This window comes from Molossus molossus, unplaced genomic scaffold, assembly GCF_014108415.1.
Source record: "Molossus molossus isolate mMolMol1 unplaced genomic scaffold, mMolMol1.p scaffold_m16_p_18, whole genome shotgun sequence".
Classification (NCBI taxonomy): Eukaryota; Metazoa; Chordata; class Mammalia; order Chiroptera; family Molossidae; genus Molossus; species Molossus molossus.
Genome location: NW_023425353.1, coordinates 39,661,793 through 39,688,149, shown reverse-complemented (window position 1 = coordinate 39,688,149; position 26,357 = coordinate 39,661,793). Strand labels below are relative to the sequence as shown.

Below are 26,357 nucleotides of genomic sequence, written 5' to 3'. Positions count from 1 at the left end.
CGACAGCTTTGCAGGCTAGAGTAATCTTGGGTGTAGGTTCTTGCTTTTCATCACTCTGAATATTTCTTGCCACTCCCTTCTGGCCTGCAAAGTTTCTCTTGAGAAATCAGCTGACAGTCTTATAGGAACTCCCTTGTAGGTAACTAACTGCTTTTCTCTTGCTGCTTTTAAGATTCTTTGTCTTGAACCTTTTGCATTTTGATGATAATGTGTCTTGGTGTGGGCCTCTTGGTGTTCATCTTGTTTGGGGCTCTCTGTGCTTCCTGGGCTTGTATGCCTGTTTCCTTCACCAAGTTAGGGAAGTTTTCTGCCATTATTGTTTCAAACAGGTATTCGATTTCTTGTTCTCACTCTTCTCCTTCTGGCACCCCCAAGATGCGAATGTTGGTACACTTGAAGTTGTCCCAGAGTCTCCTTACACTATCCTCATTTTTTTGGATTCTTTATTTTTGCTGTTATGATTGTTTTTTGCTTCCTTATATTCCAAATCGTTGGTTTGCTTCTTGGCTTTACCTACTCTACTATTGAACCTGTGTAAATTATTCTTTATTTCAGTTAGTGCCTCCTTCATTTCTGACTGGTCCTTTTTTATACTCTTGAGGCCCTCCCTAAGTTCGCTGAGGTTCTCACTAAGTTCATTGAGCATCCTTATAAGCAGTATTTTGAAGTCAGCATCTGTTAGGTTGCTTATCTCCATTTCACTTAGTTCTTTTCCTGGAGTTTTGTTCTGTTCATTCATTTGGGATCTGTTTCTTTGTCTCCTCATTTTGGCTGCCTCCCTGTGTTTGTTTCAATGTATTACTTAACAAGAGGTATGGGGCTCGCTGAGACCAGATGCTGCTTGTTTGAAAGAATTTAGGGAAACCTGCAGCAGGATCCAAGACAGGCCAATCCTATGGTTAAGCTACTGGCAACAGCTTGGGTGGGCCTGAAAGTTGGGTGGGGCGGAGCCTCAGGGAATCCCCAGGGTGGGGCAACCAGTGTGAGCTAGGTTGCTGGAGGCCCGGATATGGTGGCTGTCTTCTGCCCCAGGGAAGGGCTCACCAAAGGAACAGAGGCCTCTGACAGCACATCTGTCCAGGAGAAAGCTGCCTCTCCAGCCCTCACTCCAGTGCGAAACAGCTCAGTTCTTCCCTGTATGTCTCTGGTGCCTCTCGAGCTGCCTCCCTTCCAAGCTTAGAGGGAGAGAGTCTGATAAGTCCATGTGCGGGCCCTTTAAGAGGAGCTGCCTGGGACTTCAGCCACCTCAGCCTCCCTGAGCCTCAGTTCCCACTGGTTTTTCCAGCCAGAAGTTATGGGGACTTCTCTTCCTGGCACTGGAACCCTGAGCTGGGTGCCTGGTGTGGGACGGGGACCCCTCAGTCCTCAGGGAGGACCTTCTCAGCCAAGGTACCCTCCTAATTTTTGTCCGCCATATGTGGGTGTGGGGCCAGCCCGTTGCGCCTCTGTCCCTTCTACCAGTCTCGATGCAGCAGCTTCTTTAATTCCGTAGTTGTAGAACTTCCATTCAGGACTTCAGGCGGTTCTGAAGGATGGTTGTCCTGTAGTTTAGTTGTAACTTTGATGTAGTTGTGGGAGGATGGGATACCACATTTACCTACACCGCCATCTTGACCCGAAGTCCTCATTTAACATTATTGATAGGCTTTGGAACTTCGGCAAAATGAGGTATAATGAAACCATTTTTGCCATATAGGCTAATTGTTATCAAGTTACTGTGGCATCTCATCAATGTTATAACAATGCAAAGGGATGAAATGACATTATTCGAGGATCTGCTGTGCAATATTGAGTGTGGAAAAGCAGAGGATGGTCATGCAGTAAGCCTCATGTCTCTTGTCTTCCCGTGTATTTACTCAGTTGCTGTCAGACAATAATAGTTCTCCTTTTCTTCATTAAATCTTGTGTGAGTGTCCTTTTTTGGCATGCACTACCCTTGAATCATTTGGGAAAAGGGGTTCTGGGAAATGTAATTACAGACTTCTGCCGTGTGATGCAGACTATAGAGTCAGATGTTGGTGATGAAGATTTTACAGTAGACAAGACCAGCATATATGAATTTGTTCTTATTTTCCTTCCCCTATCAACATACAACATGGCTTACTTGATTGTTGTGTACTTTCCCCCTCAATTGATATATTTTGGAGATCTTTTTTCAATGGGATGTACATTTATAATTTTACTAGCTATTGTTAGTTGCCCTCCACAGAAGCTATATCAATTTATATTTCCACCTGTAGTGTGTCTCTTTCTATTTTGCATCTCTGCCAACAGTGCATCCTGTCCTCTTTATTACAAATGGAGTTTTTGCCTTTGTTGACCAACTCCTTGTTTAAAGACCATCATCCTGGCAAAAGTGACGTCTGATAACACACATGCAGACACACACACACACACACACACACACACTTAGTTCACCCTACTACATTAGATTGGGTTAATTGTGTTTCTCTGGTATATAGTGTGTTTCGTTAGGTATTTATAAACATTTCCTTTGTCCCTGTTTTTAGGCCTGGGCTCTCTTAGTTATTGTTGTGCTATATCCTTTGATCACAAACACATTGTGTGTATGCTTGTCTCCTTTACTAAAACTAGAACTCCTTTAGAATAATGCTATGGTATCTCTTTATTGCCAGCACCCTAACACATAGTAGCAGCTCAGTAACTGTTGGAATGAATGTAAACAGAGGGTATATGCAGTTTTATAACCTTTTCATTTAGCAAAATACATTGTGCTAGATGTGTTACATGTGTTAACATGACTCCTCATAATCATACCAGGTCGCTATGTTGTTATTTCATAAAAGATATGCTCGTGAAGGACACATTAAATATGAAGCTCCCATATCTAATATAAGTTCAAACAGCTTCATTTCATTCCAGTCATGCTTCACCTAGTTGCTACATTCTGCCCTTTAGATACTTAGGTATCTGAATTATTTTTCAAAGGAGTAGATTACATTTCCAGTGTTAACATTCAGTATTTTTTTTAGTTGACTTTTGTGTATTTCCCAGATCTACACTAGCAAAACAACATAACTAGCTACCTACCTACATCCTTTTTTTTTCTTATTTAGGTAAAATTCACATAACATAAATTTTATTATTTTAACTATTTTAAAGTGTACAATTTAGTGGCACTAAATACATTCACAGTGTTATACAGCTGTTAGCAATGTCTAGTTCCACAACATTTTCATCACCCCAGAAAGAAACCCCATTTTCATTAAGCAATTACTCTCCATTTCCCCCTACCCTCAGTTTTTAGCAACCACTAATCCTCTTTCTGTGGATTTGCCTATTATGGATATTTGATAAAAAAAAAAAAAATCTGATTTGTTTAGCATGTTATATTTTAGTGTAAGCAAATGTACATATTTACATTTTTTAAAGATTATATCTTTATTCAGATATTTGAGATCTTGTATGGTTGTGAAGAGTCATGGAGAAAATATCTTCTCTGAATTTGGCTGGTCTGCTACTTTATTCAAGTTGCTTTTAGCAGATTTTGAACCAGTATACTATTAAGTTCCCTTTGCTTTTTATAGTAAGCTCACCTTCTAAGAGCTCATCAGTTTAGATCAGGGATAGGTTAGGTTTGGCAATATCTGGACATGTTTCTGGTTGTCACAACTTGGAGGGGGGTATGGTACAGACATCTGGTGGTTAGAGGCCAGGGATGCTGTAGACAAGACTGGACTTCACAACAAATAACTATTTGGCTTAAAATGTTAGTGGAGCTGACTTTGAAAAACTCTGATTTAGATCCACCAGATTTCCTAGAGTCCCTAAATTGGCTGATAATATGTTTTGCTATAAAGGTTAGACCTAAGTTGGACCTAACTACTTTAACTTTTTAAAACTTCTCTTTTTAAAATAGTGTTATGTGTAAGTAGACTCATAGGAAGGTGTCACTCTAATATTACATTCTCTTTTTATTGAAATACAACAATATAATTACTTTTCTTCAATAAAAATTTTAATATAATTTAATTCTTAAACTTTATCATACAGAGAAGATATTAATGAACCCCTGTGAGCTGATTATCCAGTTTCAACCATTATCAACATTTTTACCATTCCTCAATGTTTTTGTAGTATTTTGAAGCATATTCAGTATGCATTATATTTTCTGTGCATCACATGTCTTTTTAAAATTAGCTAGAATAATTCTAAACAAAGTTTGAACATTGAATATGATTGCTTTCTTAAGTCTGTAACAGTATCACCCTCCCTTTAAAAAAAAATCCATATATTGTTAAAGAAATTTGTTTTGTAGAATTTCCCACATACTAGCTTTGCTAGTTGTATCCTCTTGGTGTCCTTTAGCATGTTCCTCTATTCCTTATTTCTTGGTAGATTTAGAAGTGGGATTAGATACATGTGTGTGTGTGTGTAGGGGGGGCGGGGGTTAAGCAAAAAAACTGTCAGGTATAATAAGCAGATGTCTAGCCCTGGCCAGTTTGGCTCAGCGGTTAGAGCGTCAGCCTGCGGTCCAGAGAGACCCGGGTTCGGTTCCCACTAAGGGCACATACCTCAGTTACAGTTTTTCCCCGGTGCTGGTTGGGTCGTGCGGGTGGCAACCACTCAATGTGTCCCTTTCACATTGATGTTTCTGTCTCTCTCTCTCTTTCTCTTCCTCACTCTCCCTCCCACTCTATCTTAACAAAAAATGGGAAAATGTCCTCGAGTGAGGATAAAAATAAATAAATAAATAAATAAATAAATAAATAAATAAATAAGCAGATGTCTACATGCATATAGCCACCTATCACCTTATTCTATATGTCATGCATATTATAGGTTAATGTATATGCATATTCAACACATTTATATTGCTTCACAGCAGGTTGGGCACATAGTGCCCGGTTGTTTCATTCTTAGTGATACTTATCTATGCAGATGTTGCCAGCTTGGTCCATCGTGTTTCATCCTTTCACCTAATGTTTTGATTGGGGGTTGGCAAAAATGATGATTGTTTTTAAGTTATTTTCTCCGAAATACCATGTGAGCAAATTAATGTTTCGCTTACAAAGCATTATTATTATTTTTTCTCACCTGAGGACATTTTTCCATTTTTTGTTCAGATAGAGTGGGAGGGAGAGAGAGGAAGAGAGAGAGAGAGAGAAACATTGACGTGACAGGGACACATCGAGTGGCCGCCTCCCACACGACCAACCAGGGCTGGAGACAAACTGCAACCGAGGTACGTGCCCTTAGCGGAAACCGAACCCGGGTCTCTCTGGACTGCAGGCCAACGCTATAACTGCTGAGCCAAACCAGCCAGGGCCAAAGCATTATATTTTGATTATTTGCTTTGTACTTTTTAAGGGCAGGGAATATTTTTATTGTATCAATTCAGTTTGGCTAGCACAGTGCTCTGTACATAGTAACCATGTCCTGTCAGTAGTTCTTGACTCTGAATTAAGATTGCAATTCATTTATTTATTATTTATTTTTTTATCCTCACCTGAGGACATTTTTGCATTTATCTTCAGATAGAGTGGGAGGGGGGAGAGGAGGGAAGAGAAACAGAGAAACATTAATGTGAGAGGGGCACATTGATTGGTTGCCACCCACATGACCTTAACCAGGGCGGGGACAAACTGCAACCGAGGTACATGCCCTTAGTGGGAACCGAACCCGGGACTCTCTGGTCCACAGGTCGACGCTCTAATAGCTGAGCCAGACCAGCCAGGGCAAGAATTACGATTTAAAGTACAGATTTCTAGGCCCTACCTCCAGAAATTTGTAATTTAATTGGTCTATTAACCTTTGAGTTGGAGGAAAAAAGTCTGGCAGAGTAAAATGAATCTCTCTTCATACACTTAAGTTATGTATGTATGTATGTATTTAGTGAATCACTGTTCTAAGTAATTCTCACCTTTGCTGTGCATCTGATTCATCTGTGTAGATTTTCGGATTTAATTTTTTTTTTTTTTTATTCTCACCCAAGGTCATTTTTCCATTTTTTGTTCAGATAGAGTGGTAGGGAGAGAGAGAGAGAGAGTGAGAAACATCAGCGTGAAAGGGACACATCGAGTGGCTGTCACCTGCATGACTAACCAAGGCCGGGGACAAACTGCAACTGAGGTATGTGCCCTTAGTGGGAACCAAACCCGGGTCTCTCTGGACCGCAGGCCGACACTCTAACTGTTGAGCCAAACCAGCCAGGGCTCAGATTTAATTTTTTTTTTTTTTATCCTCACCCAAGGATATTTTTCCATTTTTTGTCCAGATAGAGTGGGAGGGAGAGAGAGGAAGGGAGAGAAAGAGAGAAACATCGATGTGAAGGGACACATCGAGTGGCTGCCACCCGCACGACCAACCAGGGCCGGGGACAAACTGCAACCGAAGTACGTGCCCTTAGCGGGAACCGAACCCGGGTCTCTCCAGACCGCAGGCTGACGCTCTAACCGCTGAGCCAAACTGGCCAGGGCCGGATTTAATTTTTAACAGGCAATCATGGTTCACAATTTAAAAGGAATATAGCCCTGTCTGGTGGGCTCAGTTGGTTATAGCGTCATCCCATGCACCAGAAGGTCTCGGGTTCCATTACTTGTCAGGGTATCTATCTAGGTTGTGGGTTCAGTCCCCAGTCGGATGCATGTTGAAGGCAATTGATCGATACATCTCTCTTACATCTCCCTCCCTCCCTCCCTCCCTCCCTCCCTCCCTCCCTCCCTCCCTCCCTCCCTCCTCCCTCTCCTCTCTATAATCAATTTAAAGAAATAAATAAAAGGAATATAAAGAGTATAATGTAAAAATTGTTCCTTCCACCCCTAGCCACATTACCCCCAAGTCATCTCGTTTCCCTTACTATAGCCGACCATTATTTTCTTCTTTATCCCTAGAAATTTTTAGTATCTAGACCACTGTTATGTATTTTATGACCTCTCTACCTCCAGTATCTTTTGTTCATTCCACATCAGTATTTAAAGAATACTGGCTGCATAGTACCCAGTTTCCTGTTGATATATCTAAGTTTTTTTTTTGCTAATGCAAACAATGTTGCAGTGAATGACCATTTACAATAATGTGTTCTGTAGACTTCACAGGCTAGGGGCTTGGTGCTCCCCAAGACTCTTCACTTTAGTTATTAGATACAGCTCGACAGTTCCCAGGCCACCCACGCTTCCTACCGACTGGCTATAAATTTTGGGTTTCTCACCCCTTCAGGTTTGATAATTTACTAGAATGACTCCCAGAACTCAGGAAAGTGTTATACTTATGATTACAGTTTAATAGAACAAAAGGGACAGATAATCGAACCACCAAAAGGGTGAGACATGAGGTGAGGTCTGAGATGATCCCAGACTCAAAGTTTCCATGTCCTCTAGACACATTACCCTTTTAGTATATTGATGTTCAACCAATTTCAGTGTCAAGATTATTTACTGGGAATTCAGTTTATAAGTATTGAATTTATAGATGTGATGAATTATGGCCGCAAGATTGAACTCAATCTGGAACCCCTCACTCCTCCCCAGAGGTCAGGACGTTAGGTGATCAGGCTAACATCATGGAGTTCACAGACCCAACCCTCTTACCACATGGCTGTTCTTTCCAGCATGGCCAACCCCAATCTGGAACAATCTAGGGGCCTACCTTAAGTCACCTCATTGGCATAGGTCCAGAAATGGTTCTAGGGGTTCAGTCTGAATAACAAAGCCTCCTATCACTCAGGAAATTCCAAAGATTTAGAAGCTTATGGGTACCCGGGACAAAGACCAGACAGATTCTTTATCATAGATAAACACCTACAAATACCATGTGCAAATACTGTATATCAGGGTAAATTCTTCTTCCTCCCTCCCCGTTTTTTCTTCCACCTTCACATGATTTAATAATCAAAACCAGATAAAACTATAACTGAGAAGTCTTTCTCCCACTTTGTGTCCCAGGAGTAAAATTTGCGCAACCCACTCCAAATAAATAACCTTGTTTCCCATGTATCCTTAGCATTTCTATATGCAAATAAAAGCAAATACAAATATGTCTTTCTCTCTTTCTTACACAAAAGGTAGCATACAGTACAGATTATAATAAAACTTGCTTTTTCCACTTAAAAATATATCCTGAAAATGTATTTCCATATCAGTAGAATATGCGTTCACAGTTTTGCTAGACATTGACAAACTACTCTCCCATAAAGATTATATTAATACTTCATTGACGCTAGGACCTACATACAGTTTTAGACTTCTTGATTTTTGCCAGTTTAAAAAATGAACAGTAGTATATTATGTAGTTTTAATTTGAATTTCTTGTATTAGGTTGTAAGTCTCTATATATTTAAGAGACATTTGTATGTTTCCTTTTCTATGAACCATTTGTTAGTATTTTTTTGCCTATTTTTCCAGTGAATTGTGTTTTTTCCTTTTATGTTTGTCATTTGTTTCACTTTGTGATTATATTTTTTCAATGTATAATTTAATGTTTTAATTTTTATTTAATTCTCACCTGAGGATTTTTTCCATTGTTTTTTCTTTTTTTCCTTTTTTTCTAGATAGAGTGGAAAGGAGGGAGGGAGAGAAACATGGATGTGAGAGAGACACATCAATTGGCCGTCTCCTACACGACCCTCACTGGGGCTGGGAATCAAACCCGCATCTGAGGTATCATAGTAATCTTTGGTCCTTGGGCCAATGCCCTGACTGCTGAGGCACACTGGCCAGGGTGAAATTTAATATTTTTAAATGACTAAATTTATGAAATTCTTTTATGTCTTATCAATTTCTGTGTTCCCTATTATGAGATTGTTCATTTGTGGTTTTTATTTTTTAATTTTTTTTTCTTTATTGATTTTAGAGAGAGTGGAAGGGAGAGGGAGAGAGAGATAGAAACATCAACGAGAAAGAACATTGATTGGCCACCTCCTGCATGCCTCCCACTGGGAATTGGGCCCACAACCTGGGCATGTACCTTGACCAGGAATCGAACTGGTGACCTCTTGGTACATGGGTTGATGCTCAGCCACTGAGCCACAGCAGCTGGGCTATGAGATTATATTTATAAAAATAACTTGTGTGGCTTCTAATACATTTATAATTTTTCTCTTTTTATTAAAATATAATTTAGCTGTAGTTAAATTTACTCTAATTAGTGTACAGTTTGTGAGCTTTTACAAATGCATACAGTCATGTAATGACCACCACAATAAAAACATAGAACATTTCCATCCCCCTTAAAAGTTCCTTTGCTCCCCTCTGTATTTATCCCCTTCCCAGGTCCCCAGCTCCTAGCATTTGCTTATTTCTTTACTGTTCTTAAGGTTTTGCCTTTTGCAGAAGAAATAGGATAATTTAGTATGTAGCCTTTCACTTAGCATAATGTATTTAAGATTTGTCCATGTTATTGGTGTGTTCATTCATTGATTGGTTCCTTTTCTGTTAACTGAGTAGTATTCTGTTATATGGATTTACCACAGTACATTTTTTTAGAGATTATGAATAAAGGCAATATAAATGTTCATGTACAGATTTTTGGTGAGTATGAGTTTTGTTGTTAATCCTCACTCAAGGATATTTTTCTATTGATTTTTCATTTTATTTTTTTAAATTTATGTATGTATGTATGTATTTTATCCTCACCTGAGGACATTTTTCCATTTTTTGTTCAGATAGAGTGGGGGGGCGGGGAGACACATCGACGTGAAAGGGGCACATCAAGTGGCTGCCACTGGCACAACCCAACCAGGGCTGGAGACAGACTGCAACCAAGGTACGTGCCCTTAACCGGAACTGAACCCAGGTCTCTCTGGACTGCACGCCGACGCTCTAACCGCTGAGCCAAATTGGCCAGGGCTGTATTGATTTTTTAGATAGAGTGGAAAGGAGGGGGGAATGGGGGAGAGAGAAACATCAGTGTGAGAGATATCAATTGGTTGCCTCCTGCATGACCCCGACCAGAGCTGAGGATCGAATCCTCAGCCCAGGTTTGTGCCCTTGACTGGGAATCCAACCTGGGATCCTTTGGTCCGAGGGCCAATGATCTAACTACTGAGCCAAACTAACCAGGGTGGAGAGTATGAATTTTTATTTCATTGGGTTAATACCTAGTTATAGGATTGTTAGGTTACACATTAATAGTATGAATAATTATGAGCAACTATAAAGTGTTTTTTAAAGTGGTGTATCAGCCCTCGCGGTTTGGCTCAGATGTTGGAGTGTTGGCCTGCGGACCAGAGAGTCCCAGGTTTGGTTCCCACTAAGGGCACGTACCTCGGTTGCCGTTTGTCCCTGGCCCTGTTGGGGTTGTGTGGGTGGCAACCACTCGATGTGTCTCTTACACGTCAATGTCTGCCCCCCCCCCATGATAAATGCAAAAAATGTCCTCAGGTGAGGATAAAAAAAATAATAAAGTGGTGTATCATTTTGCATTCCCACCAGTAATGTATGAGAATTTTAATTGCTCGGAATTCTCTCCAGCATTCGGTATTAGCAGTTTTTATGAAAAGTCGTTCTAGAAGATATGTAATAGTATCTTATTGTGCTTTAATTTGTGTTTTCCTAATGATTAATGTCTATGTATCTTCATGTCTGTATGTCTTTGGTTAAGTGTCAAACTGTTTACATCCTTTACCCATTTAAAAAATTGGGTTTTCCTATTGAGTTACATTAATTTTTTATTTGTTGTGGATATCAGTAGTTTGTCAGATATCTCATTTGCAAGTATATTCTCTCAATCTGTGGCCTGTATTTTCATTCTCAATAATATCTTTCAAAGAGCAGAAAATTCTTTATTTTGATTAATTTTAATAAATCAGTATTTTATCTATGGATTATACTTTTGATTTTTGCCTATTCCAGAGTAACCAAGATTTTTCTTCTATATTTTCCTCGAGAAATTTTTTAGTTTCATGTTATACATCTAATCTAGGTCTATGGCACATTTTGAGTTCATTACTGTGTATAATATTAGGTAGAGGTCTAAGTGGTTTGTTGTTGTTTTGGTAAATAGATTATCCACTTGTTGTAGACTGTTTTCTTGGAAAGATTTTTTTTTCTCTGTTGAATTGCCTTTACAACTTTGTCAAAAATCAATTGACCACATATGTGTGTATCTATTTCTGGGCTCTTCGTTCCATTTCACCAAATCTGTGTGTCTGTTCTTTCATTATCATCCCTTGACTATTGTAGCTTTCTAGGGGTGAATCCTCCAACTTCATTCTTTTAAAAAATTGTTTTGGTTCTTCTACTTCCTTCGCCTTTCCATATAAGTTTTTGAATTAGCTTATTTATTTCTACAAATACCACTGAAACTTTTATTGGTAATTGCATTGAGTCTGTAGATTAAAAGAGGAAAATCTGACATTGTAACAGTATTGAGTTTCTCAATCCATGAATGTGGTATCTCTCTTCATTTATTTAGGTTTTTTATTTCCTTCATCAGTATTTTATAGTTTTCAGCATAGAGATTCTGCACATATTTTGTTAAATTTATATCTTAGTATTTCAATTTTGACGGTGCTATTATAAATGGTACTGCTTTTAACATTTTGATTTTCAGTCCTTGGTACTATGTTGAAATATAGTTATATTTATTATTTTGCTAAATTTACTTACTAGTTCTGGGAACTTTTTTGGAGATTCCATGGGATATTCTATATAGACAACCAATTATGTCTGCTAACACAGGCAGTTTTATTTTTCTTTCCAAATTGTATGCCTGTTGTTTCTTCTAAAAGTACTAGGAAACTAATGACTGATTTCTCCTTGAGATGAAAAACAAAGCAGAGATGGTCTGCTCTCTCCACTTTCCTATTCAATATCATATTGGAAGTCAATAGGGCTATATTTCTTTATTATTATTATTATTTTTTATCCTCACCCAACATTTTTGCATTTATCTTCAGATAGAGCGGGAGGGAGAGGGGGGGAAGAAAGAGAGAGAGAAACATCAACGTGAGAGAGAGACATTGACTGGTTGCCAACCCGGGCCAGCGACAAACTGCAACTGAGGTATGTGCCCTTAGTGGGAGCCAAACCCGGGACTCTCTGGTCTGAGGGCTGACACTCTAACCACTGAGCAAAACCGGCCAAGTCTATATTTCTTTAAACACTACATCTCAGTATAGTGATCACTGAACAAAGGAATTCTATTTAACTTTATTTTCCAGGGAGCTTCCAGTTTTCCTGACATCATTCATCATTGACTAGTATATCTTGTGATTTCTAATGAACCATATGTATGTCTGTGCCCCTCTTTTAAACATACACGCACACACACGTACACACACACAAACTGCTATCCAAAGCACTTATTGCACTGCTTGGCAATTTACTTTTTACTTCTCTTTCTCCTTTACTAGAAGATGGGTATTTTACCCGGCCAGTGTAGCACAGTGGTTAAGCATCGACCCATGCACCAAGAGGTCACAGGTTCTATTCCCGGTCAGGGCACATGTCCAGGTTGTGGGCCTATTCGCAGTGGGGGCATGGAGGAGGCGGCCAATTGATGTTCTCTCATCAATGTTTCTGTCTCTCTCCCTCTCCCTTCTACCCTCTCTAAAAAATCAATAAAGAAAAAAAAAATTAAAAAGAAGAAGTTGGGCATTTTGAGGGGAATAAGAAATGGTGCCTGCCTTCAAGGAACTTATGTTGTGAATAATTGGTATTAATTAGGTTGGGTCATAGGAAATTGCCAGTGTTAATTTTCAGCCTATAAAATCTTGTATCTTGTTGACAAAAACAGTAAAACAAGAAAATAAAGCCATGGCCAGTGTGGTTTGGTTGGAACATTGTCTTCTGCATGCGAAAGTCGAGGGTTGAATTCCTGGTCAGGGCAAAAACCTACCTTGCAGGTTTGATCCTGGTTTGAAGCAACTGATCAGTTTATCTTACATAGAAGTTTCTCTCTCTCCTTCTTTGAAAAAAAAAAAAAAGGAAGTGAAAACTCTCTTCTGCTGACAAGATCCAATCATCAGTGTGAGTGAGAAAGGTTCATACATGACATTGTTCATTACTGTTGTGTGCTAATAGGCAAAGCCATAGAGCTGGATATACTGATGTAAATGGGCTCTTCTTGTCGTGGTAAACTGGGTCTTTACAGTATTCAGGTGCACTTAATTCTGTGGTTAAGCTGTCAGTATGTGCACAAATTTAGTTTTAGTTTGAGTTCACTCGTGATTCTAGCCCCTGCTTTTTTATGTCTTGGACTATAAGACATTTTGGCAATGATTTCTATAAGTAAGTGACTGAGAAGTCCGACATACTTTGTTATGGGATAATTCTTTGTGAAAATATACTCTACATACATTTTTCAGCTTGATGTAATTCTGTTATTTTAGCTACTAGTATTTTGGGGGGGGGTGGTGAATAAACAGTAGTAAATTAAAGGCACCAAACATTTTTTCTTTTGAAATAACTTGATATTTCAAAACGAGGGATTAAGACAATCATAATACAAAAATTAAAACTCTGTTGTATTTCCTTCTAATTTTTCTGTGTTTTTTTGTAAATTATATGTAGAGGAAAACTATAATGTTGTAGTATATATATTTGTATAATATTTAGGTTTCTAAGCAGGTCTTTTACTAGCCCATATTACAAGTCAGGGGAAAGGACTATACGAAGGATTTTTGTCTGAGCCTCATGAAGCTAGAAATTACTTCTCTTGTTCACTGCTGTACTTAGCACATAAGTAGTTATTAAATAATTATTGCATAAGTTATTCATAGGGGTGGTAAGACAGGCTAGCTGAATTTGATTAAAGTAAGAAAATGTAATTTTTACATGATAAACACACATGGACATGAGGGCTAAATTAGCTTTACAGTTTTGAGTACATGAAATAGTTTATTCTTGTGTTATTTATTAATTATATTATTACTAACCTACTTTTGCCCACCCCTGAATATATTAGTATAAATAAAAGCTTTTGCAGTTACTTTTTTTGATAAACATCAAGATCACATAGTTTTACAATTAAATTATAAATTTAATTGTAAATGGTTTAGTAGCACAATGATATTATTTTCAGTCAGTAAATTAGAAATTTGATCATGATACTGTTTTGAGCTTGAATATTAAGATTACCTACGTAACTATTAAAACCTATGAAGCATTATTTTTTATTTGAAACTTATTTAAAATACATGACTCAGGGAAGACTAACCTTGTATTGTAATAATACAGTAGCTAGAGGTGCTTGCAAATTTACTTTCTTTGTATTTGCTGCCACCAAATGGCAAATTAATAATACTGCTATGTCTATTACATTATTAGGGTAGTAATAAAAGTAATGACCCATTAATATTTTTTATGAGGTTAATTTGTTCATAAAGTGTTTTGACAAGAGGAGAATGACAAAGTTAATATGTTTAAATTCTGAGCTATTCACCAGAGTGGACAGGATGGTTTCTATCTCCTAAGATACTGGCATATTAGAACATAGTAGTAATCACAATGACAAAGATACTAAAAACGGATGATTCTTTCAGACCAATAAGAAATGTGGTTGACAATATACTTTTATACAGGGAATCTAATTCTGACATTTGTTCTTTCTAGGCCATTGCACCTAAGAATTATGGTTCCAGAATATTTTAGGCATAATTTCACTTATTTGAAAGCAATCCATTTTATTAAAATAACTATTGGGATACAATCCTTGAAAAATTTTTATATAAGAATTAATGCCTGGCTTTGTGGCTCAGTGGTTGAGCATCAGCCCATGCACCAAGAGGTCACTGGTTTGATTTCCAGTCAGGGTACATGCCCAGGTTGGGGGGCTGATCCACAGTGGGGGTCATGCAGGAGGCAGCCAGTCAACATTCTCTCTCATCGATGTTTCTGTCTCTCCCTCTCCCTTCCTCTCTCTCAAATCAATAAAGAAAAAAAATTTTTAAATTAAAAAATTGATGCAACCCAAATGTTTAATTTTAGGAAATTGATTAAATACAGTAATATATTACTTTTGAATATTATGTATATATAATCATTGAAAATGTTTTGGAGGAATATTTAAGGAGATGGGCAAAAGTTCACATTGTTAAAGGGAGGAAGATGGGGCAAGTTACTAAGCAGTAATCATCACGATTTTTAAAGTATACATATAGCCCTGGCTGGTTTTGGCTCAGCGGTTAGAGTGGCAGGCCATGGACCAAAGAGTTGCGGGCTTGATTCCAGTCAAGGGCACATACGTTGGTTATGGGAGGCAACCAATTGATGTGCCTCTCTCACAACCATGTTTCTCTCCCCTTCATCAATGGGAAAAAATCCTTGGGTGAGGATTAAAAGTACATATATAGGAAATAATTGCCAGTGTTTCTCTTTGAGAGATATGATTTCTTCAATTTATATATTTCTAAAATGAATATGTTTTAAATATTTAGAAATTATATAGATTGAATATTTTATTCTTTATAGACAGTTTCTTAGGTTAAGACACCCCATGGAATTATTTGATTGTCATAGTGAATATATATTTGAGTAGTTCTTTTTCAAAAAATGAAAATGTCTTGTTGTTAGTGCTAGGAATTCTAAGACTCAAACCCCAATTTTGAGTGTCTTCTGAGAATACAGTAAAGATTGATTGGTTCATATATAAAGAAAACCTTTTTTAAAACTCCTATTACACAGATAAATAATAATTAATAATAATTTTTTTCTTGGTAGAATGGTGAAACCAAGATCTGAATTAGTAAGATTTTTAATATTATCCAGTAATTCAGTGTTTTAAGGTACTAGTTATTTTTATAATATAGCCCTTCGTTTCTGGTCCCAGCATATTCTTGCTTTTGATATCTGTTTTTTGCTACAGGCCTGAGAGTGGAATTGAAACAATACAACTACTGCTTCTACCAGAGGAAAATAGTATGGGGATTCCTCTTATGGTAGGTTATTTTCTGGTGGTCTCTCTGCAGTCAAATAGGCAGCTCTTGTAATTTGTTAGTTTGTTGCTATGTATGCCTCCTCATAACATAAACAGCTTTTAAACATATGTGTATGCAAAAAATACTTAGTATTAGCTGAAATCTTTTGTTGTAGACACTTTGTTTATAAGTGTGATAGGCCATGTATTCCTGGAAGACTTAATGTAGCAAGTTAATAATTACGATAGATTTTCAGGGGCGAGGGGTGTGTGTGTGTGTGTTGGGTGGTGGGGCTTAAAATCTCTGTGTTGTAGTTTAGAGAAGAGAATATTAAATAGCTGAAAATAATGGTATTACAAATAGTTTTATTTTATCATGAAAAACTAATGAATTATTAGATGTTTTCATTCATCTCTTGTCCAGCTATGTGCATCACCTTGCTCATAGCTAATTCTGTTACATGTTATATGTTTGTAGTATACACTGTAAATGATAATTATTAGCCATTCATTAATCACTAGGGAACCTCACTTGTGTGAGTGACTCTTGTGCTTTAGAGAAAGTAGTTAGAAAAAAAATCTCATAAAACGTAGAGGTTTTAGACAGGAAGGTACTAGTGAAGATAATACAAGCTAGTTTGATATTATTGGCATTATTTAGGTTTTGAAATTCATGCATATTGAAAGATTCTGTAGAAAAGAAGAAACCGTAACCAAGTATTTGGCTTCTTTACCATTACCAAGCTGCAACCTGCTGTACTTTTTTGTTAAATATTTTATTATCCAAATGGTAATACCATTTGATATAAAATTGGCTTGATGCAAAGGCGTTTCAAAACAAAAAAATCACCTTTATTGGTGTTTCTGTTATAATTTGTTCTTAAGTCAAACATTTTTTAAAGACGAGGAGGTGATTAGAAAGCTGTTATGTTGAAAGCTGAAAGATTTTATCCATCTGTATTCTGGTAGGAGGGGAGCAAATTATTGGGAAAACATTATTTACTAGATTTTGTTCTTCAAATTGGAATAATTGCTATAATTAAAGATTAATATTTTCTGTAAAAGTTCTGAATTCTGTATGAATTAACCAGTTGTGAATCTTTATCTGGCCTTTCAGAATTGTCTACCAAATTAAAACAACAACAACATATGCCTCTCATTTGTCGATACCTTGAATGGCTCTTATTGACTAGAATTCCATTGGAAATTCACGGCACATACCTTATTTCTCTTCTTTATAAATCATTTTTCTAACCTGTGGCTCAATTAAGGCTTTGGATGAATCTTGAAATACTCCTATCCTGATTCAATCAAGCATTTGGGTAATGGATGGGCAAGTCAGAAAAAGAAAAGTTGAACTTAAGAGAGTAAGAATAAGATTTGATTGGGAAAGTGGTAACAAATAGCAGACACTGTCAATAATATATTGCCCATTTATTTTTTCTTTCCTGGAAATGTATGTTGGAGACTAGGCAGAGTCATAAATTCAACTACTTTTTGCTATTTGATTACTGTATAAGTTGTAATTTTCATCTTTTACCACTGGGTGGTGCGTTTGCATTGGTTTCTGCAAACTATAAATTTACATAAGGAATCGTTTTAAAATTCATCATAAAGAACAATGAAATTATAATAGTGGTATATAGTTGGTCATAAAGATGGGCAAATTAAAACTAGTGAAGTATAACCATCATTTGGATATAATATATAATAATTATTTTTTTAAATGATAAATCCTTGTATATGAAATGATTAAGAGCTATATATACTTGACTAGATTTTCTAATATAATCTTTAATCTACCACCTTACAAACATTTTAGATGTTTTTAGTTTTTTTTAGATGGTACTATAATTTAAGTGACATCCAAATAAAACACAGCTTCTTAACTGGTGATGTTACAAAAAAAATACAGATAGCTCAGGCTTTTAAAGTTGCATTGATGATCATTCTCTCCTATCCAGTAGGAGAAACTCCTTTCATTGAAGCCTTTTGTTTCACAATATTATATTCAAATTATTTTGTTAGTTACTAAGTGACTTTTTGATAGTTATCATGTTTGAATGAATTAAATACTTAATTCTGTAAAATTTACTTGAGGTGTAACAAGGTTGTGGGGATCCCAATTCAAAGGAAATAATAACGATGTAATAAATCATGCACTTACATTTTAAAGGGTAAAGTAAGTACGGACTCTGGAACATCAGTTTCTCTTAACACCTTTCTCTGAGGCCTTCTTTCTCCAATCTAGTGTCATTTCCTTTTCTGTTCTTTGAAGAATTATTTATAGAAAAACAAAGTTATACAAAAAAGCATTTTAAATGACACCTTCTTGTAGTCTGTTCTTCACTAGCTATTTGATGTTTTTGAGGTATGAATTTAGAGGCTGTTAATATAACTCAGCAAGTTTAAATTCTCAACAGCTTCATTCTACATTAAGGGCCCAACTATTCTAGGTTCTCTTTAGCTGTGGGTTAAATGGCTTTCACTTCACAGGTTTGCTTTTTATTGGTGAGTCTTTACATCTGAGTGTTCAAGTTTTGGTCCTAATTCTTATTACTTATTGGAATGTGCATTTTTGTCGCATAACCCCTGCAGGACTTATTTTTCTTACTTGTAAAGTAGTGATTGAGTTTAGCAAATTGTGACTAAGGAGTGGTGTTACTCAGAAAAGAACAAATGTGTAGACTTATGAAGGAAAGAACAAATTACCCAGAATCCTGCCATGGATTTAACTAATCTATTGTTGTTGCTATTTTTAAAAAGTCTCTTACCCTTTGCAGTAGCATGGATGGACCTAGAGAGCATTATGCTAAGTGAAATAAGCCAGTCAGAGAAAGACAAGTACCATATAATTTCACTCATATATGGAATCTAATGAACAAAATGATCCAACAAACAAAATAGATACAGACTCAGAGAGAGCAGGCTGACAGCTTTCAAGGGCGGAGGGGGTGGGGTGGACTAGGTGGAGGAGGTAAGGGTTGATTAAAAAAAGAAGAACTCATGGACATGGGCAATAGTGTGGTGATTGCTGGGGGTGGGGTGGTGGGGAGAGGTGGAAGAGGGTATTGGGATAAATGGTGATGGAAGGAGACTTGATTTGGGGTGGTGAAAACACAATACAGTGTATAGATGATATGTTGTAGAATTGTGCACCTGGAACCTGTATGATTTTGTTAACCAGTATTACCCAATAAAATCAACAAAAAGGAAAAAAATCCTTCTGGCCTTCATTGTTTAACATCATTAGAATCATATTGCATATAGTATTGTGTTCCACTTAACATTTTTATGAGTATTGTCCCATATTTTAAAAAATTCTTAAAATTTTTGGTTTCTAGATATTATTCAATTTCTTTTTATGATATACAGGGTGGGGCAAAAGTAAGTTTACAGTTGTGAGTACGTGAAACATTATTCTTGCATTATTTATCAGTTATTGTATTATTTTCCATACAAACAATTGTAAACCTACTTTTGCCCCATCCTAGATACTGTATATTAAAAAAATTTTTTTTCTTTATTTATTTTTAGAGAGAGAGGAAAGGAGAGGGAGAGAGAGCTAGAAACATCAATGAGAGGGAACATCAACTGGCCACCTCCTGCATTTCCCCAAATGAGGGTTTAGCCCACAACCTGGGCATGTGCCCTGACCAGGAATCGAACCAGCAACCTCTTGGTGCATGGGTCTGTGCTCAACCACTGAGCCACACCAGTCCCAATTTACTCCTTTCACTATCCCTTGTGGCCTCTGGCTTACACCATTGCAATAGCCTACTGTTGTTTTCTCTGACTTTGTTTTCACCTCATTTTAGGCCATTCACAACAAGGCCTCTAAGATACAATTATGATTGTATCACTTCTTGATTTAAAATTTCGCAGTGAGCTCCCAGTCATTCGGTAGGTTAAAATGTACATACTTCAATGGCATTCAAGGGCTTCATGGTTTGGCCCATCTAATTTTTTCAGCCTTGTTTTGTACAGCCCTACTATATATTTTGTGGATAAACGGGTCAGAAGGGAGCATTCTAGGCACAGGGAACATTATGTACAAAGTCACAGCTGCTTGAAATGACCTGGTTTGTTTGAATTGCAACAAGTACATTTATATATGTGAAACAAAGACAAGGTGGTAGTGGATGTCTTCAGTATGGTGTACTCTAATAAAATTTAGTTGACTAAATAAAAGCAGGCAAATAACACTTTATGGTTTATAAAAGTAATGGATGGTATAGAGAATTTTTATCAGGACTCTTGGTTACAAATGACAGACATCACAATTCAAAGTGGCTTAAATGCGAAAGGAAATTTATTGGCCAGGTGATAGGAATGGTCAGGCACAGCCAGATCCAGAACTTGGTGACAGCAGATTTTCCATGACCCCCTTCCCTTTTTAAACTTTGCTCTTTTTTTCCTCCTATAGGTAGGTTAGCTTACATTGTCCTTATGTATAATCCCCAAAGAAAAGAGTATCTTTCCTGATAGCCTAGGCAGGAAAGTTAAGTCCTGAGGAAGATCCTGAGAAAGGCTGTGGTTGTATGTTCTTGCCTGAACTAAACATGTGGCAGGAGTAGGCAGGTGGTACTTTGGCCAGTCCTGGGTCTCCTGAATATGTCTGGATCAGATGTGCTCCGTAAAGGAAGAGGTTCTTGTGAAATAACCTACGTCTGCTGCCAGAATAGGTAGAACTAAAGAAAGGATTGAGCCAAGAGTTGATGTGGTAGTTTTGATAACTCATGTGAAGACTGAAGTGAGTCTGAAGTAGGTCACTATGAGGGGAGAGAGAGTTCAGGAAGTGTTTTGGTAAAATGCCTAGAACTTGGGTGACTAATAGAAGTGGGAGATAAAATATGGCAAGGCTTCCAGATAATTATTTTTATGATCTGTGTTAACTGTGTATTGGTGGTGCCATTACTATTAACCATCCTAGAAATTTCATAAAAAGAACACTTTGGGAGAGTGAACTAGAGATGATAAGTTGAATTTTGGCATGCAGAATCTGAGATAATATGAATATGCAGGTATAATGGCCTGTTGGGCATTTGGAAGTTGAGTCTGGAGGTTAGGACTGGAAATAAAGACTTAGAAGTATCACATAGGTAATGGCTGATACTATAGAAATAGATGAGATTGTCTAGGCAGAGATTATAGACCAGGAGGGAAAAACAGGCTGAAAGGAAAGTCAGTATTTAAGTACATGTGGTGAAAGAAAAGCCAAGTAAAAGGGGTCAGAAAAGAAGGTAGAGAAAAATAGGTGATCTTTTTATGGAGGTAGCAAGAAAAGAGTTTAATAAAGATCACTGGTATCCAGTGTTATAGAGTAGTTGAGAAAAGTGAAGATTTTGCAGTAGGTAATCATCGGTGACCTTAGAGCAATTTAAATTGAGTGATGAGTATGAAGTCAGATTACAGTAGGGTGAAACAAGCAAAAATGGAGTGGTACCTTGTTAGGGAGGCAAAGAAGTTTTCTATAGGTCAGGAGGAAGGAACAGAGACAGCAGTGAGGGATAAATCAAAGTGTGATATAAGAAAGGAATCAGAATTGATAAAGTAAGGTCTGTAAGAAGATGGAAATATTTTTTAATAAACTTATTTTTTCCTATGTGAAGAGAAGCTTTTCCCATCAGACTGTAAAATCAATGAGGTTTGGTACCAGACATGTTAAAATGTGCTTGGCCCTGGCCAGGTGGCTCAGTTGCTTGGGGCATCGTCCCGTACACCAAAAGGTCGCAGGTTTGATTCCTGGTCAGGGCACATACCTAGGTTGTGGGTTCAATCACGAGTGGGGGCACATACAAGAGGTAACCAAGCAATGTTTCTCTATATGTTGATGTTTCTCTCTCTCTCCCCCTTCCTTCCTCTCTTTAAAATCAATTTAAAAAACACATCCTTGGGTGAGGATATAAAAAAATAAAGTGCTTAATAAATGACCACTGAATGAAATATCAGAGGGCAAAAGTTGAAAATACAAACAAATATGTTTGAAAATCAATCAGAAGGAAGTTGAAGGAATTCATCTTTGTTGTCCTCTTTCTTTCTGAGGTAGAATGCCAAGAGATAATGCTGCCCAGCTTACTTACCTTAAAGCATTTTTTGTGAGATTAGATGTGAAAGCATTCTTTTTTTTTTATCCTCACCCGAGGATATTTTTCCATTTTTTGTACAGATAGAGTGGGAGGGAGAGAGAGAAAGGGAGGGAGAGAGAGAAACATCGACGTGAAGAGACACATCGAGTGGCTGCCACCCGCACGACCAACCAGGGCCGGGGACAAACTTGCAACCGAAGTACGCGCCCTTAGCGGGAACCCAACCCGGGTCTCTCTGGACCGCAGGCCGACGCTCTAACCGCTGAGCCAAACTGGCCAGGGCTGTGAAAGCATTCTTAAAGTAGGAAGTGCTCCTACAAATGGAAGGAAGTAATACTTTTCATTTCTGGCATCTTAATTTTGAAAGGGACTACAAATCAGATGATATTCAGTTTTCACCAACTCAGAAATCCCATATGCTTCCTTAACAACTGCTAATTTAACTTCTCTGAGCTTGTGATGTGTGAGAAGAGCCAGCTTTGGAGACAGATGGTCCTGGATTAGAATCCTGTATTCTACACTTCTTAGCCATGTGATTTTTTTTTTTCTTTTCAGTGTTTTACTTGTCCAGTGCAGACTTTTATCTGTGAAATTACAATTAAAAACTACTTTGCAAGTATGTTGTTACAACTAACTGCACATAAAGTGCATAGAACCATCAGGTATTCAGGTTGGCTAGAATGTTCATCCCTGCCCCATATGAGCAGCCAACATTGTTTCATCAGGTAAAATAATGCTAGATAAAAAGTACTATCTTATATTGAACCAGATTTCATCTTCCTGCTTGTTATTTATTGTTAATTGATCCTCATTCCTTTTGTAAAAATTGATTTGAAAGAGAGAGCAAAACATCAATTTGTTGTTCCACATTTTTATGCATTAATTGATTGCTGTTTGTATGTGCCCTGACTGGAGTTTGAACCTGCAACCTTGGCATATCAGGATGATGCGCTATCCACCTGAGCTACCCAGCCAAGCCCCTTGATCCTAGTTCTTATCTTCATAACTATGCAATTTGGTATTGCTTCACAATGACAGCACTTCAGATATTTTAAAGCTGTCATATTCTACCTGACTCCATTACAGACAAAATACTTTCCGCTTCCATGGTTAAAATTTTTTTCATATGTTTTTATTGACTTTTTAGAGAGAGGAAGGGAGAGAGAGAAAGGAACATCGATGTGAGAGATAACATCGATTGGCTGCCTCCTACATGCCCTCCCACCCCCAACTGGAGATCAAGCCCACAACCTGGGTATATGCCCTGACCAGGGATCGAACCAGGACCTCTCAGTCCATGGGAGGACACTCAATCCACTGAGCCACACTGGCCAAGCACAACATGGTTTTTAGGTCCACCCTCATCCTGGTTACTACCCTCTTTGAATGTGTTCTCATCTCAATACTCTAGATGCAATCTGACCTATGTATAGTCATTAGCCTTACTTTTCCTAGAGGAGAAAAGTGAGATTACTAGGAAACATTTTTGAGATAAAACCTTTGTTTTAATTTGTCAGAATTAAAGTGTAATTTATTATTTCATATTCTAAGGTATAAAATAATCTCTTTTGTCAGTGGAATTTATCAAATGATTGCCTTTAGTCCATTTTAAGATAAATAAGTGATGAATGATTTTTTTTCCCTTTTAAAATTAAATCTCTAGAGTTCTCAAGGTATTGTTCAGTATATTGTGTTGTGATTAATTCATAATGGTGGGAAAATTAAACTATTGAAATAAAATGCCAAGATTTAATTTTTCTGTGTAGTACATAATGTACTTTTGGTTGCCTGCTCACTGGCCATAATCTACTTCCTTCCTTGCAAGCCTCCAGTTTTGTTTGGATGCCCACCTCTGTCCCACGTGACTTGGAGAAATCCCTAATAGTGTAAGTGAATCATGGTAATCCTACTCTACCTTTGTTTGGAAAGGGACATGTGTGCCAACTCTGGTCACATGTCTGGAAAGGTCCTTGTTCTAACTGCACAATACGTGTCTGATATGATACCTTGAAATCAGATACCTTGTGACTAGGAAGGGAATTATCCCAAGGTCCGTGCTGTATCTGACAGAAAAGCTGGAAGGAGCTAGGTGTCATCTTAGGGCCACTATATGTTATTTATGATGATAAGTCTCTTTATTGTTTAAATAAGTTGAGTGTAACAAGCTATTTTGTTTTAGTTTAGGATAGCCCTAATAGTAAATAACAAACATTTGATAGTCTATTATGCAGAAAAGTAGACATGTTGTGGAAAGCCCATTATGATGTAATGATGAGCCTTATTATTTTAAAATCACATTAGAATTATATTGTGGTCAAAAGATTTATAGGTATTTTCCTAATATTGAATGTTCTGATTGTGAACATAACAGATAAAAAAATGTGTAATATAATAATGAAAGAAAGGCAGGTTTAAGTACCTGGTTAAGTCAATAATGCGCTCATTATTAATTCTGACAGGGGCCCTTCTTTCCATTTAAGAAGTTAAAAATTGACCATATTTAAAGGAATCAACGTTGCTTTACTCTGAAGTAATATTAAGTTATAAGCATAGCTTTTTACAAGTTTATCAAGGGCATTAAAATCTATTTATGCAAACAAATTCCATACCCAAAATACATTAAAAACATCTTTTCTTTATTTCAACAATAGAAGTTGACAAAATTTGATAATTTCAGATAGCATTCTTTAATAAAGAACAAAAATATGAAAAATGTTCTAAACTCTGAGTCATCACTTAGATTTTAAAATAGTTACGTTCAGAATTTTTGTCTCCACCCTTCCACAGTTTAGAGGGATGTGAATCATTTTCTTTAGTGTTTCCAAAACCATAACTTCTTTGAAATGGACTTGGTGTATGTCTCAGTTTGTATGTAAAATAACTAGTGTACACTCAGCTACTGATCTTCCTGCACTTGTGGGAATTCCTTGGGCATCTCATGTAATTATTGCTTATAAAGGTAAACAGTTGGTAACCATAGCAACTTATTTTTAAATTGAAATTTTCCTCCCTTTAGTCTTTAAAGTCCAGTAACTTGATGCTACATTTACTCCAGTGTCACCACATTGTAGAAACCAGAATGAATGGGAAATAACCTTTCCTCGGTTTTTTTAAAGGGAAGGCAGAAATTTAACCTGTTTAAAATAAAAATTTTATACTCTACTAATTTATAATATTGGGTCTAATTTGTCTTTGAGCCTACTTTGGCCTAAGTTGCTGAAAGAGTATTAATTCTGCAATTAATAATATCATTGTATTTCAGAAGTGTGTTTATCCTCGGCCTGATAGCATGTAAGTCATATGCCAGAGACGCTGGTAGTTAACATAAATCCCAGCCAAAAATTACACTAATGAGAGACAGATCAAATAGGATATTTGAAAGTAACACAACTTAAAAAACTCTTTTAGTCAGACCTTTAATCCAGTCTGAATGATAAATACTTTTGCTTAATTTCAAACTACTTCTTGAGGTAATCAAGTACTGCATACTTGACAACTGAGTAGTCCCCCCTCCTCCCTAGTTTTGGCATATTGGGTATATTTTAGAAAACTACCTGTATTGTTACATTGAGCTTAACATTTTTTGCTTGCATACTTTTGAAAGGAAATAATGGTTTCAAACTCAAATCTGAAAAGTCATTTGAATATTGGTTTAGACCTTAACTTCTCATTTATAACTTGAATCTACACTCTTCCTAGAAAGCCTATTCCATCTCCTGTGTTAACTGAAACTCATTGTTTTTGTAGGTACGTGCTTCTCCAGAAGTCTCTTCAAGTGGCAACTGTTCCTTATTCAAAGCCAGTATATCTTGGAAATGCACCCCTCTCTCCCCCTCTCCCTCTCTCTCTCCCTCTCTCTGTGTGTGTGTGTGTTGGGAGGAGGGAGGGGAGTGGAGTCAGCATTTTTCTAGTCCTCCATTTACTATACTAGTCTACCTACCTTCTCTTGAGGCACATGCCGTCTGTGTAGGTGAGCCTGCTATTTCTTGTTGCTATTGTCTGTCAAATTGCACTCCCCATTTCTACATCTGGATCATAGTTGTCTCAGCCATCTAGGCGATTTCATTTCTTTATAGATGACATTTTGAACATCATACTTGACAATTTAACAACCTCCACACCAATGGTCCTCTCTTTGTGGCTCTAGCCACATAATTCTAATGACCACATTCTCCAACTTGTCTCATGTACTGAAACTATCTTCACTTCTGTATTTTTGTTATTTCCAGCCTAGGCCCCACAACCCATTACTTTCAACTGCTAAACAGTTCTTTCATTTTTAACTTTATCTGTTCTCTTTACCAGCTTACTTACCCATATCAACCTTCCCCATACTTTGTTTCTGAGGACAAAGATCCTTTCTTTATAACTCAAGATAATTTTTCTATCTCCTATCAAAATCTCCCCACTTTTTCCTTTTGTGTGATCTTCATCTAATACTCTGTTTTACAG

At 37.2% G+C, this 26,357-nt stretch overlaps 1 protein-coding gene across 16 annotated transcripts in view; it reads left to right on the top strand.

The window, feature by feature from the left end:
* Positions 1 to 26,357, top strand: part of ANKRD28 (ankyrin repeat domain 28) — a 172,177-nt gene that overhangs the window by 27,069 nt on the left and 118,751 nt on the right. For 2 of the 16 annotated variants that reach the window (XM_036266216.1, XM_036266221.1), the window contains exons 1-3: positions 15,621 to 15,685; positions 15,766 to 15,838; positions 23,731 to 23,791. Coding sequence is in view for 8 of the 16 variants with exons in the window: in XM_036266206.1 (XP_036122099.1) it covers positions 23,748 to 23,791; positions 25,653 to 25,707 (99 nt within the window). In the remaining 8 variants the exon portion in view is untranslated. Of the gene's footprint in view, positions 1 to 6,042; positions 6,094 to 9,679; positions 9,724 to 15,620; positions 15,686 to 15,765; positions 15,839 to 22,460; positions 22,631 to 23,730; positions 23,792 to 25,652; positions 25,708 to 26,357 lie in introns of those variants that run through there. The other 14 variants (XM_036266215.1, XM_036266214.1, XM_036266209.1 and 11 more) reach the window with 13 other exon arrangements.